Source organism: Quercus suber, unplaced genomic scaffold (assembly GCF_002906115.3).
Source record: "Quercus suber isolate HL8 unplaced genomic scaffold, Cork oak 2.0 scaffold_1140, whole genome shotgun sequence".
Taxonomy (NCBI): Eukaryota; Viridiplantae; Streptophyta; class Magnoliopsida; order Fagales; family Fagaceae; genus Quercus; species Quercus suber.
Genome location: NW_027070542.1, coordinates 2,949 through 24,942, shown reverse-complemented (window position 1 = coordinate 24,942; position 21,994 = coordinate 2,949). Strand labels below are relative to the sequence as shown.

At 35.4% G+C, this 21,994-nt stretch overlaps 2 protein-coding genes across 2 annotated transcripts; both read left to right on the top strand.

Moving 5' to 3' along the window:
- The first annotated feature begins 1,702 nt into the window (after positions 1 to 1,702).
- Positions 1,703 to 12,154, top strand: LOC112034384 (uncharacterized). Its single transcript, XM_065769392.1, is given in 8 exon segments — positions 1,703 to 1,959; positions 2,874 to 3,386; positions 5,548 to 6,637; positions 6,765 to 7,040; positions 7,158 to 8,355; positions 8,358 to 10,078; positions 10,162 to 10,945; positions 11,826 to 12,154. Coding segments are annotated over 6 exon segments (5,352 nt in total). The 5' UTR covers positions 1,703 to 1,959; positions 2,874 to 2,904; the 3' UTR covers positions 10,747 to 10,945; positions 11,826 to 12,154.
- Positions 12,155 to 19,083: 6,929 nt separating this feature from the next.
- Positions 19,084 to 20,214, top strand: LOC112034385 (probable disease resistance protein At5g43730). The gene has a single exon (XM_024067200.1). The coding sequence runs from the start codon at positions 19,084 to 19,086 to the stop codon at positions 20,212 to 20,214; it is 1,131 nt and encodes a 376-aa protein (XP_023922968.1).
- Positions 20,215 to 21,994: the final 1,780 nt, after the last annotated feature.

Here is a 21,994-nt window from a genome sequence, read left to right as displayed (position 1 = left end):
TCCCCGACAATTATCATGATAATATCAATAAGAGAATTAGAATTTGACTAATAATTTTGAAAACTAAAAATTTTAGTTGTACTAAAAGAATTAGGAAAATATAATGTATAATAATAATATTTTGAAGAATATAGACCACTTCAAAAAAGGATAATATCAATCAAAAACACAAAAAAAAAATAAAAAAAAATAAAATTATATATTAGTAAAACTAGAGAGATAAATATTACTTTTAGTAATTATTAAATTTTTAGGGAGATAAAATTCAGTGAATAAATTATATATTATACCACATCATAAAATAATTATAAGATAAAGTTTGGCAACAAACTTAGTTGTAACCTAAGACTACAACTCCCGCTAAAAAAATTAACAATACTACATATTTTGAAAATCTGGTCGTTGTATTATATGTTCTTTATATTCTAACACATGTCAAATTTTATGTCAATTGGATGTTATTTACTATTCGATTTATAAAGATATTTTTTTTAATGTATAATATTACACAATAAAAACTTGAAATATAAACATTTAGTTGATAGCATAGCTATTGATTTTTAATCTTATAGTAATTTTAACAAATCACCATAGGCTACAAATTTAATTCAATGACAGATTTGTTAAAGGACAAAGTTTGGCTACAAACTTGGTCATTGCCTAAGGCTACAAAACTTCACTCAATATCTTTTTATTGAATGTAAATTTTAAAAAATCACCATATAATTACATTTTCTTCTTATATCTTTTATGCTTGAAGAATTTTTAAAAGATAAAAAATCAATAGCTATACTATCAATCAATTATTTAAATTGAAAGTTTTTGTAATCTAAAGTTATGCATAAAAAATAAATTTATGGATAATATAGTAAATAACATCGGATTGACACAAAATTTACCATGTGTATTAAGAGCATAAAGAACATACAATTCAACGATTAGATTAAAGGTAGTTGTAGTAGTACAAATTTGTCATTTGTTAAAATTTGCATTCAATAAAAAGTGTTAAATTCTAAAAGTTTAGAACAATTGGCACAAATCATGAATACAAACTTGTTTAGATATATCTTAGATTCTATAGACTATATTAATTAGACAATGGTCGAGGTGCTGCAAGTAAGAATCCAAGAACAAAGAAGTTGCAAGTTCAAGAAATTTGGAACATGCCAGGTTCGACAAATCGAGAACAAGGCTCAACCAAACGAGACACAGATCTGCAAAATTTTAATAAAGGCCCATCAACCCATTAAGCCTAGTAAGTAATTAGGGTTTCAGATTTATTTCATATAGTATTAAAAGGAAACCCTAAGACACATTTTTAAAAGAGAGAGATAATAGTGCTTCTTGTGCCTTTAATTGTAGATCTAGGGTTTTTGTACTCCAAAGCTCTCTCAAATCTTCTACTAGAAATATTCTTTGAAGAAACTTAAGATCCAATGTTGTAGGAGTTGTTGTCATCACTAGANCAAAAAAAAAAACTTCTAAAATTTAAGGTTTTTTTTTTTTTTTTCATCACATACAAAAAAGAAATTATAGTTAACTGTTTATCTTTTTTGTTTGTTTAAAAAATTAAAAAAATAAATAAATTATAACAAAGGTAAATTACCCTTACAAAAAAAAAAAAATGATAATAAATAAATAAAATAGTCTACTACACTAAATATATGAGTCGGCTACCGCGCTAAAAATCATTTTCAACAACTGGTTCAGAAGAACAGTAGGTATGACTCATGACTTCTTCAATAATTTTCATCCTTTGGATCTGAAGGTGTTACCTACCTGTATCTGTTCGATGCTTCAGCATGTCTCTCTCCCTCCCCCGGAAATATACCATTACCGGTGCCAAAATTTATCTCTCTCTCCCCCGGAAACATACCATTACCGGTGCCAAAATTCAGCGGTGTCCTAGAGGATTCTGAGTTTGATTACAATAGTCACTGCCCTCAATTTCTCAAATCTGTAAGTTCTCTTTTTTTCCTTTTTTTTTTTTTGTTTTTTTTTTTTGTTTTTTTCACGTTCAGTCGTCTCTCTTTATTTTTTTTATTTCCTCCAATTATTTCCCTAAATCGCTGTATTTCCTCTCGCCGTTACAAACAACTCGCCGTGCCTTTAGCTACACTACTACGTAAGGGGAAGAGTCAACGTTTATTGTACTATCGAAGTATTACCCCTTTGGATAGAGTTTTTTTTTTTTTTTTTTGTTATAAATAAGGAAATTGGATTGTGATATTTGAGAAGGATAATTATTCAATACTGGGGAGCTCTCTCCACTCACATAATAGTGAGTTCCATTAATTAAACTAGCGGTGGGATGCACCATTTATGTGAGTATATTGAATAATTTTCCTTTATGGATAAGGATTTGGATTTTAAGTTTTAGTTTAAATTTAAATGATGTGAACAGATTGTTATATGGTAGAATTTGAACCTATGGAGTCCACGCCATGATGATTGTTCTTATCATTAGACTCATACACCAATTAGCTTAGTTAGAGTTTGAAGTTTGAACTCCAAATTCGATGACAAGAGAATCTACCAGTTAAACTAATTGAAACCCACATGGAATAACATTTTTTTTTTCTTTTCTATTGGTTTAATATATGGATGGGTTTGAAATTTATAATATCATTTTTAAAAAAATTAAATCGATTTCAAATGATTAGGTCTAACCATCTAAGAAGCTATTTCAAATCCATGATATCTTTTTTTTTTTTAATAGAAAAAATCTCCATGCTTCAAATTGTCATATGCGGTTAAATTTATCTCAATGAATTTCTACTAGCAATTGTTCTTCAAATCCCTTGAATTTTAATTCTCAAATCAGAATGAAACCTAAATGTATTTCTGATGTGTATCTGCTTTGATGTTTCAAGATTGGCAAATCAAGTTCGCTAGTAATTCTTGATGGCTCTTATAACCAAGGAAGGCGCCTCTTTGTCATTTACCCGCCAATGGATATATGATGTCTTCCTTAATTTTACTGGCGAGGGCACCCGCAAAGATTTTGTTGATCATCTATATGCTGCTTTGGATCGGAAAGGAATAATCACCTGCAGTGATCATGAACTTGAGAGAGGGAAAACCAAATGGGAAGCAATTGAAGAATCAAGGATTTCAGTCGTCATTCTTTCAAAGCACTATGCTGATTCCCTTTGGTGCTTGTTTGAACTTGCAAAGATTGTGCAATGCCAGAAAGAGAAGGGGCAAACAATTCTTCCGGTTTTCTTTGATGTTGATCCATCTGAGGTACGGAACCAGACGGGGAGTTTTGGGGAAGCTTTTGAGCATCTAGTAAAGTTTTTGGAGGAAAATATGGAGGAGGTGCAAAGATGGAGGGCTGCTTTAGCAGAAGTGGCCAATATCCCCGGATGGGCATTACAAGATATGTAAGGTTTTTTCTTCTTCTTTTTCAATTCCTTCCACTCTAGTATATTGGCCAAAAAACTAGTGCATGTCGAGGCTCTCTGGAGGCCGTGCTTTCATTTCCATTTCTACATAGATGCAACAGGTATATGGACTTTGGAGATGCCTTGCTCTAGGTCTGTATAAAGATCCTTGAAGAGATTAACGGAAACTGATTGTTTCAAGAACAGTTTTTATTATATCATTGAATTTTAATGACTACTCACACTAGGTGCTTGCTTTCATATTTCAAACACCTTATGTAGGAATGTGTATGTTCTTTTTATTTCAGTACCAGTAAGAAAGTCCTAGGACACATTCAGACTTGGTCTTTTCACTTCTTTGTATGACAACACCTTTAGAAACTAAGACCTCTTTGACTTATCAAAAAAAAAAAAAAAAACCTTTAGAAAACTCATTGCAGCTAAATTTGACTTTTTGTATTCCAGCATTTCTAGATATTTGTAGATAAAAAAAAATTCCAGTAGAGGCGATGGTGTGGTAAGCTGGCTTTGGCTGACCAGAAAAATTCTGTGCTGAAATCTTTTTCTGAATAGTTCAGTAAGTTAGAGGGTGTAGCTTTTCCTCTAAAGAGTGTGTAGCATATTGGAGTTTCTTCAAAGGTTGGCTTGGACTGGGTGGAAGCAATTTTAGAGAGACAATTAATATTAGGAAATCCACAAAAGAATTCACATCTAGAGAGGAAGAATTGAGAAATTTTGAATATGAGGACTATAAGAAAAACTAAACAGATAGTAGTATAAGAAATAACAAAAATTTAATGGGGTCTTTGAAAACGATTTAGAATATTTTTTGATAAGTAATAAAGATTTTATTAACTACCTATAAAAATAAAAATAAAAATTTTATTAACAGAAAAAAGTACTCTTTGTTCACGATGATGAACACAAAGTACCTAAAATCAAATACAAGCAAATAAGTTATAGAGACTAAATAAAAACTGAGAATAAAAAAAATCGAAGTACAATGCATAAACCTTCAAGCCTGAGATCAATCAAACAAAGTCCTGATAAACAAGAACTTCAACTGATCAATAGATTTAGCAACATCCTCAAAAGTCCAAATGTTTAGTTCCTTCCGCACTAACCACATCTGACATTCTGGCACCAAATTCCAAACTTCAGAGGGATGTTTCCCCAACCAGTTAGCCAACCAAACAGAAGAGATGCTACCATCTCTGGCCCAGCATTGCTGATCTGACACTTTAAGAACTAAAACTTAATATGGTTTAGACACTATATTAAAATAATTATATGTTTATAGATAAGGAATTGTCTATTATCTAGTAGAAATCACTGTTTTTAAAATTGTTGATCGAGTGTTCTTGTGCGCTTCGCACCACTTCTTCAATTTCTTCTGCAAATTATACCAATTCCTTTTTTTTTTTTTTTTCGTTATTGTAATTCCTTAGGAGAGTTTTTTCTTCACATCATGTGTACACTAGTCTTCCCCTATATTCTTAGGGGAAATTGCATTTTTCCCCTTAACTACAATGCGGTTACAGTGTCCCCATAAACTTCAAAACTGATCAATTTCCCCCCTAACTATTTGTAATAAGCACTTTGCTCTCTGCTGTGAGGATTTCTCTCAAATTGAACAGAAAATTCAAATTTCTGTCATACACGTTTTTTGAGAAAATAAACTTTTTCATTAAATTTGATGGAAATCTTAACAAGAGGGAGTAAAGTTCTTATTACCAATAGATAAGGTATATTGCTTAGTTTGTGAAGTTTTTTGGGGGGACATTGTTACACTATAGTTATAGTTAAGGGGAAGTGTAAGCAATCCATATTCTAAAAATATATATACACACACATATCCTTATGAAAAATGCAACGACTGGCTCTCTTCTTCCCTTTGCTATGTATTCCAAGCAAAATAAAGCAACATATACATGTATTTTCCCCCCACTCTCTTTCTCAACTTCTGGCTTGACTCAATTAATATAATCTATTTGAAAGGATCCTCTGGGGCTACTGCATGTATAATCCTTTAATTCCTCTTGTATATTTCATTCTTCATTTCATGTAATCTTTATTACCTATAAAAAACACTAAAATCCTGGCTTAATTATTTATGGCTGGTTCAGACTCATCAAATGAATTTTGTTCATTCTCCTTGCAGGCATGAGTCAAAAGTTATCCAAGACATTGTTGGAGTGATATTGAAAAGAGTTAGTCCCCCATTCTTAGTTAAGGACCTAGTAGGGATAGATTCTCATGTGGAGAAAATAAATACATACTTGAGGATAGGGTTGAATGAAGTTCGTATGATAGGGATATGTGGGATGGGTGGTATCGGCAAGACAACCATTGCAAAAGTTGTTTATGAGAGGTTGTCTAATCAATTTGAAGGAGGTAGCTTTCTTTCTAATGTTAGAGTAGTTACTAAAAGAAGGGGTTTAATTTGTTTGCAAGAAAAACTTCTTTCTGACATCTTGATGGTTTGAGATATAAGAATCTTCAGTGTTCAGGAAGGAGTCAGTCAGATCAGGAATAGGCTGCATACGAAAAGGATACTTCTCGTTCTTGATGATGTGGATCAATTAGAGCAGTTAGAAATATTGGCTGGGAAGGGTGATTGGTTTGGCCCAGGCAGTACAATTATCATTACAACAAGAGATGAATATTTGCTGAGTATACATGGAGTTGATGAAATATATAAGCCTAAGGAAATGAATAATGAAGAAGCACTTCAACTTTTCAGTTTGAAATGTTTCAAAAATAAACAACCTCCTGAAGCTTATATGGAGGTGTCTAATCATTTTGTCAAATATGCTGCTGGCCTTCCTTTAGCTATTGATGTTTTGGGTTCTTTTCTGCTCAATAGAAGCATCACTGAATGGGAAAATGAATTAAAAATGGTTAAAGAACATTCTCTAAGGCAAGTTCTTGACGTGCTTCAAATTAGTTTTGATGGCCTGGAGGAAATAGAGAGGGAAATATTCCTACATATAGCATGCTTTTTTAATGGGGGGGACAAAGATCGTGTGGTAGAAATACTAGACTGTCTTGGCTACTACACGGATTTTATATTAAATATTCTCATTCGTAAATCTCTTTTAAGAATTTTATCAGACAATCGATTGTGGATGCATGATCTACTACAAGAAATGGGTTGGCAGATGATTCACCAAGAGTGTGCTATAGAGCCTGGAAAACGTAGTAGATTGTGGCTGCATGAAGACATTGACAAGGTGCTGATAGAAAATACGGTAAGAGGTTAAGTAGAAACCTTGAACTTAAGCATGACCCTATTCTATTACTGAAGAAAATATACTTTTGAAAACTATTGTACTCTTTTGTTATGCAATTCACCAATCCCTTGTTTTTGATTATTAGGGAACAGAAGCTGTTCAAGGCATGGTCTTGGATTTGCCTACGCAAAAAGAGGCACACTGGAATCCGGAGGCCTTTTCAAAGATGTGTAATCTTAGATTGCTCAAAATTCAGAATGTGCAACTTCCTTATGGGCTCACACATTTTCCTAATGCTCTAAGATTTGTTGAATGGAATGGGTATCCTTTAAAATCTTTGCCACAAAATTTCAAAGCAGACAAGCTTGTTGAACTTAACATGTGTCATGGAAAAATTAAACAACTTTGGGGGGGAGTAAAGGTAATGTTGTTACTCACCTTTGTATTAGTTAATTTTACTAAAAGAAATTCTATGGTTAAAGGAATCTAATCATTCTACAATATCTCTCTCTCTTTTCTTTTTTAATTTCTTGAACAGTATTTGGACAATTTAAAATTCATCAAGCTCAGTCATTCCCAAGATCTTAATAGGACCCCCGACTTCACAGGGGTTCCAAATCTTGTGAAAATAGATCTTGAAGGTTGTTCAAATCTAGTTGAGGTTCACCCATCCATTGGAGCACTCAAAAGGCTTAGTTTTTTGAATCTGAAAGATTGCAAATGCCTTAGAAGTCTTCCAAAAAAGATTGAAATGGAATCTCTTGAAATTCTTATTCTTTCTGGTTGTTCAAAAGTCAAGAAGATTTCTGAATTCTCAGAAAGCATGCAACAGCTTCGGGAGCTTTCTTTAAATGGGACAGCAATAAAAAAGCTACCTTCATCAATTAAACATTTGACTGGTCTTACTTTGTTGAATTTGAGAGATTGCAAAAATCTTGTGTGTCTTCCTAGTGTTGTTTATAGTTTGAAGTCTCTCAGAGAACTCGATCTTTCTGGATGCTCAAAGTTGGTTGAATCTCAAGTTCATGAGATTTTGCGCACTCATGAACCTGAAATTGAGCTAACTTCTTTTGAGAAGGAAAAGTTTTTATCTGCTCATGGAAAAGAAGTTGTAGAGACATCTAATGAAAAAGGAAGGACGTTGTCCATTCTTGAAGCATAAATTGAGACTGTACCTTCTCAAACTGAAGGTCAGAGAAAATCTAAATTGTATATGCATGTTGGAGAACCAGTTGATCCTCCTACTCCACAGTCTGTCTCAACATCAGGTACAAGTAAAAAAGCTGCAGTAAAACAATCTAAATTGTCTGTGCATGTTGGCAAACCAGTTGAGCCCTCTACTCCACAATCAGTCTCAACATCAGGTACACGTAAAAATGCCGCAGAAGAACCGATGACAATACCTCCTTCTGGTAAGAGCAAGGGAAGTCAACCTATCGATGTAGTGGAAATTGAGCTTCCTTGTCAACCTGGCAGTCAGCAGTTGCTAGAACTGAGAAGAGGTGCCAAGAGGTCTATTGAGCACATGGTGGGGATGATTTTGTCACATGTGAGTAATACTACATCCAAAAGAATTGGTGTTCATGGAAGTGGTGGGATTGGAAAGACCAGTGTATTGAAAGCTTTGATCAATCACCCCAAAACAAAATACTTGTTTGATGTGAATATTTGGGTGTCTGTCTCTAGAAATTGGAGCATGAGAAAGATTCAAAATGAAGTTTTACGACAATTGTCATTGTTGCCAGCAGACTCCAAACGGATTCTGAAATTGCAGAGGAACTATTTCAATCTCTAAAGTGCCAACGGTTTTTGTTGCTTTTGGATGATGTTTGGGAGCAGATTGATCTACATACAATCGGTATTCCTGATCTCACTTTAGAAAATGGTTGTAGGATGATAATTGCAACAAGATCCCTGGGCGTGTGTCACATTATGGCTACTGATGTAGAGATTCAAGTTGAGGGACTTTTAGAGGAAGAAGCTTGGGAGTTGTTTAGGGAACAAGTGGGTGGGATTGTTGATTCTCCAAATATCAAGCCGCATGCTCGAGCTTTAGTTCAAAAGTGTCATGGTCTGCCATTGCTAATCATTGTTACTGGAAGGGCACTGACTAAGGAGATTGATGCTTTAGCCTGGATGCATGCAGTGAGGGAATTTTCACAGTGCAGTGCACATGGGATGTATGGTTTTGAAACTCTAATCCAAAAATTGAAATTCAGTTATGACAGATTGGAGGGTCTTGAGTTGAAGAGTTGCTTCCTTTACTGTGCCTTATTTCCAGAAGATTGGGAGGTCAGCATGTTGGATTTGGTAGAGTACTGGATCCATGAAGGTTTGATTAGTGGAAATTGGACAGATGCATATAAGAGGGCGCATGATATAGTTAATATTCTTGTAGGTGCCTCTCTTTTGCAGAGTTCGGAAGATAGTCTTTCTATCAAAATGCATGATCTCATTAGGGATTTAGCATCAGGGATCTTGTCATTAGAGGCAGAAGGTTGTCAGTTTCTGCTTAGAAATTATTCAAGAATGACACAGCTATCAGACACAGAAAATAGTTCATCGCACAGATCACTTGAAACTTTTGAAGGCAATAGACAGTTGATTCTTGAAAGTCGTCAGTTCTTATCAAGGGCTGCTGCAGGTCTAACTGAGCCACCTTTAAATGAGGAATGGGAAGAAGCCAAGATGATATTTTTGATGGACAATGAGTTATCCAGACTACCTGAGAGACCAAATTGCCCAAAACTTTTGGCATTGTTCCTCCAAAGAAATCATCTTCTAAGAATGATACCTTCACCGTTCTTTGATTTAATGCCTTTTCTTAAAGTTTTGAACCTATCCAAGACCAGGATCAAATCCCTGCCAAAGTCACTTTTTAAGCTTATAAAGCTTGAGGTACTTATTCTACGTGATTGTGAATGTCTCATTCTGCTTCCATCTGATGTTGGCTCTCTAAGACAACTTGAGGTGCTTGATCTCCAAGGAACTGAGATTGACAAATTACCTGATGAGATTTCTGAGCTGGCTTCTTTGAGGCACTTAAAAGTATCGTTTTATGGATCTGTCAACTGGAGTGAATATGTTAAGCTTCCTTGTGAATTGGTTTCACAGGGAATAATATCTAGTCTCCATGAATTGGAAACACTGAGTCTTGATGTGTACCCAGGAGATAGAAGGTGGGATAAAGATGTGAAATCTGTCATAAATGAGGTGGGGAACTTGACAAAGTTGATTGCCTTTTCTTGCTATTTTCCAAAAGTAGAGTTTCTTGAACTCTTTCTTCAAACAGGCATACCATGGATTCGAGGATTAACCAAATTCAAATTTGTTGTTGGCCATGATGTGAAACGCTTTGTAGCTCAGGTTGTGGACAATCTGGAGTTTGATTATGTCCAATGGGGTCGATGCTTGAGATTTATAAATGGTGAGATGATACCAGATGCAGTTGTGGAAGTATAAACTCGTGCTACTGCTTTCTATCTAGATCATCACATCAATGTTTGCAGCCTATCAGAGTTTGGAGTCAGTAATTTCAATGGACTGAGATTTTGTGTACTAAGAGAATGTCTAAGATTCAAACAGTTATTGGTAGCAAGGAACTCTCTGAAGCTGTATTTCCAAATCTGGAACACCTAAGTATTAATTATCTGTCAAACTTCAGAAAATTTTTGGAAGGAATGATACCACAGGGAAGCTTTGCTAAGCTAAGAATTTTGACACTGCATGCATGCCCCAATGTTCAATTTGTTTTTGCAAGCTCCATGCTCCAGTTTTTTTCTAAGTTAGAGGACTTGATAGTTGAAGATTGTCCAGCCATTGAGGAGATCATATTTCAGGATCCAGTTGTTGATTCTGGTAGTGATAAACTCCCTAGCTTGAAACGGTTAAAACTTCACTATCTACCCAGATTGGTTAACATAATGAAAGGTGTGTGGTCCCCACTAGAAGACATTAGCTTATATGATTGCCCTAGATTGAAGAACCTTGGCATCGACTCCAATACATGTCATACCTTAAAAAAGATTAAAGCAGAGAATGATTGGTGGGAAGATTTAGATTTGCAAGATACATTACGCTTGCGTCTTCAAGCTCATTTCACCCCTATTTGTGACAATGATTTATGATACATATACAAGCATTAAAATGGATTTATCCTGTTTGGCACCGTTGGTTGTTTTGCTCACTTGGAGATCAGGAAAAGGAAGAGGCCACATCTAAAAGGATCCAACAGGAATAAGAATTATTAACTTCTGGTGTAGTTGATTGCACTAGTGATGTCAAACAGAGGTGTACAACCCAGCAATCACAATATTTCTGTGACAGGTTTGTGCTTTATATTTTAACTTGCTTTTGAAACTTCCATCTCATATTGAATCATTTTATTTTCTTTTAAAATTTAACTCTAGAGAAATGCTTCTAGATTCAGCTGTATTCATTATCTTAAAGGTCCTGGTTGGAACAGTTCTCAAAAAACCGTTTTTTATTTTTAAAAAAACAGTAACTATAAAGTGTTTGCCTAGATGTTTTCAGCAAACAGTTTCTAGAAAACTGTAATTCAAAAAAAATACCAAGGAAGCAGTTTTTAGGAAACACCAAATGGTGTTTTTGACTGTTTTCAAGGAATTGTTACTGGAAACATGTAGAGATCATGGCTCATTAACTGCAAACATCTAAATAACTGAAAAATGTCTTTTAACTTCAAATTGCGTTGTCCTAATGACTCCATTTCAAACAAAGAGAGGCATTTAGCACTGCATCATCCCTTTAGCCAAAAAAATCTACAACGGTTAATATCTTACGGGAAAATCGCAATTTGATGAAGCTAATGACTTCCTAACACTCTTTACAAAATGGTTGCACCTTTGTTGTTGCTTGGTTTTATTTTTTGGGTTCTTGTCTGCTCTTATTTCTTCCCTCTACAACATCTTATTCTACATCTTCAGACCATGGTGTTGTTCCTGGTCTGACAAATCTTCTTCTTTACATCGCCCTCTCTCCTTTTCTTTGAGCCATCAATATTGCTCTCCAGTGTGTATATATATATATATATATATTTTTTTTTTTTTCCTTCTGCATTTTTTTTTTTGGTTGGATAATATGAAAGTTCATTAATTTTATTTATTTATTTCTTCTTTTCTTCTTAGAGCTGGAATGCAGGAAGTTTATCTAATTTTTCCTTTCAATCTCACTGAAAATTGTTCAGATATGCAATTTGAAGGCATCCAAATGAAAAAGTCAGCTTGCACTTACTGTCTTTGCTATTCTCTACAAGTAATTTCTCAATGTCTCCGATATGAATTATTTACTTGGTGTTATTTTTTAGTATTTCATCTATCATGCTCATGATTATTTTATTGTATATTTCTGTAACTGCTTTGGGAATATTCTTTTGCATTAGGGTTTTGCGTCATTATATATACGTTTTGATAGATAATTAAAGTAATCTTATTAATGAAAAGAGAAAGGAAAAATACAAATTGTTCATGATGATGAACGCAGGATAACATAAACAAACAACAAAGAAAAAGAAATCAAGAGTTATGTATAATAATAATAAATAGAAGAATATGAACCATTAAAAAAAAAAAGAATAATACCAACCAAAAAAAAAATAATGATAAAATTATATATTTGTAAAAATAGAAATATAGAATGTTAGGAAGAACATATTATCTATAATAAAATTTTGAGAATAAATTATACATTATACCATATTTCAAAATAATTATATATTTTCATGCATCGCGTGAATAGAAAAAATGATAAAATTATACATTTGTAAAAATAGAGATATAGAAATTACTTTTAGAAGTTGTTTAATTTTTAGAAAGAATAAAAAATTTACAATAAATTTTAGAAAATAAATCATACATTAGATTTCTCAAAATATTATATATTCTCATGCATCATGTGAGTCTTCAACTAGTTCTTTTAAAATCAAGCCATTTGATATGTGGTGATGGAGTTTAGTTACACTACAAATTAGAAAATTAGCATGTAAACCCAAGTCATACATAGACAACATAAACAAAAAAGAAAATAAATCAAGCTTAGAAATGAACAATAACCATAAGCATAAAATTAGTTATAAATATTTCTTAGTGCATACTAAGTCCCATCGCAAAAGCATACCCATTTTAATATAGTTGCATGTTCACAGCATATCCACCAAAATGCATGGGCATATTCATCATGATTATCATGGAACTGGTTAATTACATGCTAGATCCATGCATGGCCATGTTTATCTAAACATGTTACATACTAAACTGAGCTTACCTTCAAGAACAAAAATGGGTATGGCAAGAATAGTTACATGCTAAGTGATATCCATACTAATATGCATGATTATATTCACTTAATCATGAAGATTAAAACAAGAGAGAATAGATAACACCAAGAAATGATTCTAGAACTACTAAGCCTGTAATAAATCACTTATTGATCATCCAAACATAACAAGATAACCACAAAGCATGATAATTAATGAAGTAACTAGAGCATAATGACTAGTAAACAAGAGAGATTTGTGAGAAATTAACTAAGGAAAAATTGAAACCAAAGACAGGTTAAAAATTTGGAATTTATCTAGAGAGATTTGGGTAGTAGTATTTAGAGTTTTTTTTTTTTTTTTTTAATTATCTTTATTATATTGTTTTATGGCTTGAAAATCTAGTGGGAGGGGATTAGTATTTATAGAGATCAAAATTTGAATAGGCTCATGAATACCATGAGCATGTTGCATGGAATGTACGAGTCATTGACTTTGGCCCATGCGTGCATACAAGCCAATTGCCTCAAGCGCATGGTATGCATGAGTCTTTAAAAATACTGAATGAATAGTATTGTATTTCTCAAGTAATAAAATATACATGAGTGTCTTTATATAGGAGACAAAATGTGTAGTACAAGTATGTTTGTTATACAAGTAAACAAGGTGGGCCTAAGGCCCACAACCTATTACACATTAACAGCTCCCCTCAAACTCAAGGTGGGTGTGAGACCAACTTGAAGTTGTTAACCAAAGCACGAAGGCGTCCCTTAGGATGTGACTTGGTGAAGATATTTGCAAGTTGATCTTTAGAGGAGATTGAGAATAGCTTGAGAGCACCATGAATAAGATGATAACAGATAAAATGACAATCGATCTTGATGTGTTTAGTCCATTCATGGAAGACATCATTATGAGTAATATGAATGGCACTCTAGCTAGTTGTCATAATAAAGAGAAGTAACAGAGGATGTAGATACACCTAAATCCCTAAGAAGCCATCGAAACCAAAGGAGCTCAGATGTGGTATCAGCAAGGGCATGATATTCTGCTTCAGTACTGAAGCGGGCCACAACGGTTTGTTTCTTGCTTCACCAAGAAATCAGAGAAGAACTAAGAAGAAAGTAATAACCAGTGGTTGACCTTCAATCAGTGGGATCTCCTGCCCAATTAGCATCAGAGAATGCATAGAGAATAAGAGGAGACTGAACAGAGTATAAAAGGCCATGAAAGAGAGTGCCATTTAGGTATTAAAGAAAGCGCAGGACAACAGTATAGTGAGTCGATCATGGAGTAGACATATACTAGCTCACCTGGTGAACAAAATATGAAATGTTTGAACGAGTGACAGTGAGATAAATTAGGTTGTCAACCAATCGTCTGTAAAGAGAGGTATTAGACAATAGTTTCCCTCCTGAGGGAGTCAGAGGTGCATTAAGTTCAATTGGAGTGTTAGCAGTCTTGCTATTAGTGAGTTCAGCTCGAGACAAAAGTTTAGAAGCATACTTGGCTTGAGTAATATAAAGCCTATTTGTGGAATGAGTGATTTTAAGACCCAAGAAGTAGCTAAGATGTCCAAGATCTTTTATCTCAAACAGCTGACTAAGAAAATCTTTGAGTTCTTGAATGCTACTAAGGTCATCACCAGTTATGATCATATCTTCCACATATAGAAGAAGCGAAATAGTTCCTTTGTCGGTATGACGAAGAAATAAGGTAAAATCATAATGATTGGAAATGTAACCCAAGCGAGAGATGGTAGAGCTGAACTTGGCAAACCAAGCTCGTGGAGCTCGTTTAAGGCCATAAAGTGCATGTCGAAGGTTACAAACCTTATTTTGTTCAATAGAGAGACTAGGAAAAGGTTGCATATAAACTTTTTCACTTAAATTCCCTTTAAAGAAGGAATTTTTTACATCCATCTAAAAAAGGTCCCATTTACTAGCAGCGACAACAGTTAAAAGGGCATGAACAAATGAGATTTGAGCAACCAGAGCAAAGGCTTCTTCATAATCAATCCTATACTCCTGTGTAAAACATTTTGCAACAAGACGAGCTTTTATAACGCTCAATGGACCTATCAGAGTGAGTCTTGCTCTTATAGATCCACTTACAACCATCTACAGATTTCTCAAGGGGAGAGTCACCAAATCCCAAGTATGGTTTTTAGATAATGCATCAAGTTCCTCTTTCATTGCAATTTGCCATAAAGGGTTAGTGGAGTGATGAGGTGGAATGTCTTGTGCAAGATTTTCATGCAGAGCAGGAGCAAGGGACCTAAGCTCAAGGTTAGGTAGCTCGTCTCTTCGACCCGTTCATCTTCCACCTGTTCATTAGAAGGTGATCTAGGGATTTATAAAAAATATCTGGTGGTTGGACAGAGAAGTCTATAGGAGGATCAGGAGCAATTATAGAAGGAATATATGACTCATCTAGAAAAAGATCTAAGACTGAGGAGGCAGATAGTGAGGCACGGAAGTGAAAGAGTTCGACAAAAGAGCGATGTTCCCAAAAGACAACATTGTGGGAGATACGAAAACGATGAGAGACAAGATCATAACACCAATACCTCTTTTGAGTTTCACAATAGCCAAGAAAATAACAAAGCCTAGATTGAGACTCAAGTTTGTTATGCTCATACGGCTGAAGAAGAACAAAACAGGCAGAACCAAAGGAGCGAAAGTGGTGATAGTTTGGAGGTGACCCAAAAAAGTACTCATATGAAGTTTGATTTTGGATGATAAGACTAAGAATGCGATTAATAGCATTAACAACATGAAGAGTAGCTTTGCCCTAAAAAGGAGCAGGAACTTTGGCAGAGAGAAGGATAACACGAACAATGTCAATAATATGACGAAGTTTTTGTTTGACTCTACCATTTTGTTGAGAGGTACCTAGACAAGTTAGTTGAGAAATAGTGCCATAGGAAAGCAAAATAGCTTGGAAAGCATATTAAGTGTATTCAAGAGCATTATCAGATTGAAAATTTTTGATGCGTTTGGAAAACTGAGTTTCAACAATTTTTGCAAAATTACAATATACTTGCAATAATTCAGAATGATGTTTCATATGAAAAATCCAACTATAGTGAGAATAATCATCAACAAAGACAACAAAATATCGGGATCTACCAATTCTAGAGATGGAGGAAGGCCCCCAGACATTAGATTGAATTAGGTCAAAGATATCAGTGGACGTTGATTCATTAGTATTGAAAGACAAAACTAGTTGTTTTCCTAACTAACATAAAACACAATAATTTTTTTTTTTTGTGGACACTGAACCTAACAAACCTCTGGAAGTCAAGTGTTTTACTTGAGAGGAAGATGCGTGACCAAGTCAGGCATGCCCAAGTGCAAGGGAAGGAATAGAAGAAACTGTAGTAGTAATAGAAACAGGAGCAACAGGTGGAAGATGAAGGTTGTCCACGAGAAACATACGCCCAACTTTGGGACTGGTCCTAAGCTCCTATCTTCCCCTCAGATCCTACACAGTATAGTGCGATAACCCAACTCAACTAATTGTCCCACTGAAAATAAATTGTAAGAAAGATTAGGAACATCAAAGACCCCAAGAACCGAGAGGTTGGAAACCGAGATAGAACCTATATTATGACCAAACAATGTGGAATCATTTGCTGTGCGAATATCAAGAGGGTGTGGTGCAGGTTCAAGTTGAGAAAATAAGGATGAATGAGGTGTCATGTGATTGCAACAAGTAGAATCCATAAGCTAAGAGGAAGGAGACATACCAAGGGAGCCATTGGTTGGATACTCTCAGTGTTAGCAACAATAGTAGTAGATATGGAAACAGCTGATTTGTTGCGACAATAGCAAGTCTCAATATTATGGTAAAAACGTTTGCAAAAACGTTTGTTGGATTGTCAGTGACGATTGTTGCAATAAGAGAAAACCTATCCTTATTCTTCAATTAGAAAAAAAATATACAAAAGTGGACTGCAAAAATGAAATCTACGTGAAGAACTAGATAAAAAGTACTCGGACTGCAAAAAGTCAACTCTAGCAAAACAATCAACAGTCAACCATGCAGAAAAGTCAACATTCAATGCTGAAAAGAGTCAACTACCAAAAGTCAAAGTCAACATGGAGATGATGCAAGCTAATGATGTCAGCAAGTGACGTGGCAAAGATGACTTTAGCAGATGATGCAAGCTGATGACTCAACTAGGGCTGACGTGGCAGAATGACGTCAGCAGGTGTCAACATGTGAAGGTGCATGACTGCTTGAATATGTGTATTATACAAGTAAATAAGGTGGGCCTAAGACCCATAGCCTATTACATGTTAACCGCATCGAATTCAAATTTTATTCCTTCATTTCACTTTCAAAAAATTGATTTTTTCTAGTTTGGAGGTACCAACTTTTTTTTTTTTTTTTTTTGGGTAGAAGGACGATATTCATAAACTAAACAGCAACAACAGGAGTTTGAGGACAGATCCTCTCATAATAAAAACCCCAGTTATCATAATAAAGCAGTAAACAAATGTCCACAGGAGGAACAAATTACCAACTTTGTGCACTTCACTTAATTAAAGGACTTTTGGAATTCAGTTTTCTGCTTTTCTCCGTACCGTTGGAAAGCTAATGCAACTTTTACCTTATAAAGCTACCAGATTTGTGCAAAATGGTGCTACGGTTTAAAAGTTACTCAAACAGGAAGAAGGGTAGTTCAAATGGGAAATTTGCTGAAGTTGATTTTTTGTTGTTCTTGCGCAAGCAATATCTAGCAATCCGAAAATGATCTTAAGGTGTCGTATGTTCCAGAGTGTAGATAATTACTTCTAGTTTATTTAATTATCAACTTTTTGGATCACCCATACATTGATTGTGTCAATTTTGTGTGCAGAGTTTTCCACTTGTGTCAACTTTTTAGCCTTCTGACATCGATTTGACTCAAACGAAATGTTGTTGAAAAACTTGATTTAAATTTTCTAAAGATATTAGCTCTGCTTTTGTTTTGTTTTGTTTTTGCTTAAAAGGAATTAGCAATAAAGGAGACTAAGAAATAGAGCCCAGGATTAACCTGGGGAAACAAGCATCAGAAGTGCCCACAGATTAAAAAGGAAGAACACAATAAGCGGGAAGGGAGTAATACAAAAGGGGATCCACTTAGCAACAACCCATCCTAGCAATAGAGTCCGCTGCCTTGTTAGCCTCCCTGTAGCAATGCTGAAGCTTGAAATTACTGAACGATTGAAGGCATCCCTGCATTCATTAATAATGGAGGAGATTCGTCTGTTCGAAGATTGATTAGTGAAAAGAGAGGCAACTTCTAGGGCATCAACTTCAGCAATGTGGTTAGCAATTCCCAAGACCCAAGCCATAAGAATACCATCCATCCCTTAAGGCCCATAATTCCACATTTAGAGAAGAGGTCCTCCCAATAAATCTGAAAAAAACTTTCAGCCACTCTCCATTAGAGTTACGAATCAGCCCACCCCCACCAGCTAGACTGGAACTAAGAATAGAAGCATCGGAATAACACCGCTTTCATGATACATTCTATGTGGAGGTAGTGGTTTGGTTGTAAATTTTAGAAAGCAACTATGTTCTGGTTGATCCAATGAGACCAAATTCCTAGAAGAAAAATTATTTTCCAGGGAATGTTGAGGTGGAGAGAGGCCTCTGAAGCCGGTCCATAATAAGCATAGAGAAGGGAGGAGTGAGGTTGGGAGGGATGCCGAGGTTGCTCCAAAAGGCTTTATAGAATCTGCAGTCCCTTAAGAGATGGATTATAGTCTCGAAACCATCATTGCAAGTGTGGCCATTTCTGTCAAGGTTAATACCCCTTGAACCCAGAACATCCCTAACAGATATGCTGTTATAAATTTTATAAAAAATTAAAGGTAACTGTCATTAAAAAGTGAGACAAAAACCTGCCTTTCTTTCTTACATTGTTTATCTTATAGCGTGATAGAAATGAAAACGATTCACAAATAATCCTCAATTTTCTTTTTGAACAATTTTAGTAGGATGTGGTGGACAGCAATTGGGACTATGGTGACACCAGCAATACAAGTTGGGAAGGACATAATTTGATGTTTGAGGAGCAAATATGGTCATGTAAGAAATCTCAGTGAAAACATTGCGAAGCTGGAACAAGAAGAAAGATATCACTTTAGTAAAGAGACAGATGGTAATAACAATGTTGGACAGAAAAGACCAAATAATGGAGAGGACAAGTGAATGCACAACCTGGCTTGATGAGGTTCACGAAATGAAAGGCAAACTCCAAGAATTGAGGAACAAGTACCAGAAAATCAGTAGATGCTTTTGTGGACTCTGTCCATTTCATTCTCTCCTAAAGCTTGGCAAAACTGTAGTGACAAAGACTGAGGAAGTAATTGCTTTAAAGAGTCGAGTAGAGCAAATAACTATAATGATTGAAAGGGCACCAATGTCAGTGGCTCCAATAATAAGGAAGCATCCAGAGAAGATAGATAATGTGCCATCACTTAATGAGCATGTCAAAACACTACTAAAGTTGCTCAACGATGATAATTTGAAGAGAATTGGCATATGGGGACTACCAGGAGTGGGCAAGACAACAGTAATGGAAAACCTGAACAACAAAGTCCGTGAAACTCAACTGTTTGACAATGTCTTTTGGGTAACTCTTTCAAAAGGGGAGAGTGTGAGAAAGATACAACTAATTCTTTTAGAGCAGTTAAAACTTGAGGTGAAAGGGATCCATGACAGTGATCAAATAGCAGACATGATATCCGAAGCCTTGGTTAACAAGAGGTATCTGCTGCTTCTTGATGAGGTTTTCGTAGAGATTAATCTGAAAGAAGTTGGCATTCACGATGACCATGAACATGGAGCAGTAGTATTTGCATACAGAGATAGAGATTTTTGTCGTTTAATGGATGATCATATTAAGATTGAAAGATTATCCAATGATGATGCCAGATACTTGTTTCGAAAAATAGTAGGAGATATCATTGATCGACAAAGCTACAAGAAAATTGCAGACAGATTACTCAAGGAGTGCGGTGGGATGCCACAAGTGATCAAGTTGACAGCAGATGGCTTGAGAAATGAGGATGACCCATCTGTGTGGCGGCAACTGTTATCTGACATGCAGTCACCAGGCACGGAACCAGTGCAAGAAATGCAAGAACTTTACAAGGCATTTAGACTTATTTATGACAAATTACCTGTGGATAATAAGCCTTGCCTATTGTATTGGGCATTTTTTCCCCCAGACTATGAAGTTTACCAGGAGTACCTAATTGAGTGCTGGAAAGCTGAACAATTTATTGTTGAAGCTAGAAAGCTTGGAAATGCTCGTGACTAAGGACATGCTATAATGAGGGAATTTGAAAAGAAATCTTTGTTGGAAAGGGGTAGTAAAGCAGGACACTTTAAGATGCCTCTGTTTCTCTGACGCATGGTCCTTAAGATTACATATCTAGAAGAGAAGGATTTAAAATTTTTGGTAGGTGATGGTGAAGAGATAGAAGAACAACCATTAGAGGAAGAAAGGGAAGACGTGCGAAGGGTCTCATTGATCGGTCAGAAATTATGTAATCTACCTAATAAACCTGCGTGTAGTAATATCTCAACATTACTACTACCAAAAAAACCCAAGCTTGACAAAAATTCCAGAATCATTCTTTGAATACATGTGTGGCCTCCGAGTTCTGGATTTGTATGATACAAGGATCATGTCACTGCCATCATCTATTTCCAGCTTGATAAATCTAAGGGTTCTATATCTAAACAATTGTGGTGAATTAATGGAGTTGCCTCCTCAGCTAGAGAAACTAAAGAGTCTTGAAATCCTGGATCTACGCGGCACAGGAATTCTCACCTTGCCTGAAGAGCTTGCGCAATTGACTGGTCTGAAGTGTCTGAGAGTTTCATTTAAACAGAATTTTGGTTGTCCCAATCACATCAATGGCAAACCAAAAGATCTGATTCCTTCTAATGTAATTGCATGTCTTTCTTCATTACAAGAGTTGAGCATTGATGTGGACTTCAAAAACCAAAGTTGGAACCAGATTGTAGATAGGGTAGCTGAGGAAGTTGCTAGTTTGAAGGCATTGACAAGTCTTTGTTTCTACTTTCCTAAACTCAGCTGCTTTGAAACTTTCATTAAGAACAGCAAATCGTGGAAAGGAAATAGCATGGGGTGGGAAGATAATGGCTTTAGATCATTCAGAATCCTAGTTGGCAATCACAGGGTAGACACTTTTCGTGGATTTGATTTTTTTGGATACACAGCTGAAAGGCATTTAAGATTTTCTGCTGGAGAAGAAGATATTCCATTTGCACTTTCAAAGGTACTCAATAAAGCTCTTAGTTTTGAACTCATTGGTCATCATTGTGCTAAGAACTTATCAGTATTTGGCACTAAATACTTGAAAGAGGTGGAAGCTTGTACAGTTGAAGAATGCAATGAAATAGAAAGCATCATTGATGGTACCATTAACTGGTGTCTTGTTCGAATTCTTGCAAAAGCTACACCTAATCAACCTCCCAAAACTGGTGAGTATTTGTAGAGGGTCAATTGACTCAACAAGCCTCACTAAACTCACGACTCTGACACTGAAAAGCTGTCCAAAGCTAAAATGCCTTTTCCCAGGAGATATTTCAGTTACTCTGTCACTTGCAAGATTTGCAAGTTGAGGATTGTTTCGAGATTAAAAATATCATTGAAGAGGGAAGCATAGTTCAGTATGATTCCCTCCCCAGATTGAAGAACATGGAACTCTGCAACCTTCCAAAATTATTTAGTGTATGCGAGTATAATTCGTTTGAATGGCCCTCTTTGGAGATTATGAAGATCAAGACTTGTCTGGAGCTAAAGGATTTACCATTCAGTGTAGAAAATGCACCCAGATTGAGAGTGATTGAATGCACAACCAACTGGTGGAACAAACTAAATGACTTTGCCAAGGATCGTCTCAAAGACCTTCACAGCTTCTCTTGACGAAACCTTTCATAGAACTAGAGGCAAAGACTCAAATTGGAGACTCTCTCTCAGATCAAGAGGCTTCTGTTCTGCACTACTTTGCAATAGTAGTTTTTACTTGGACCCTATTTTTCAGATAGTATCACCAAAAGCATGATTT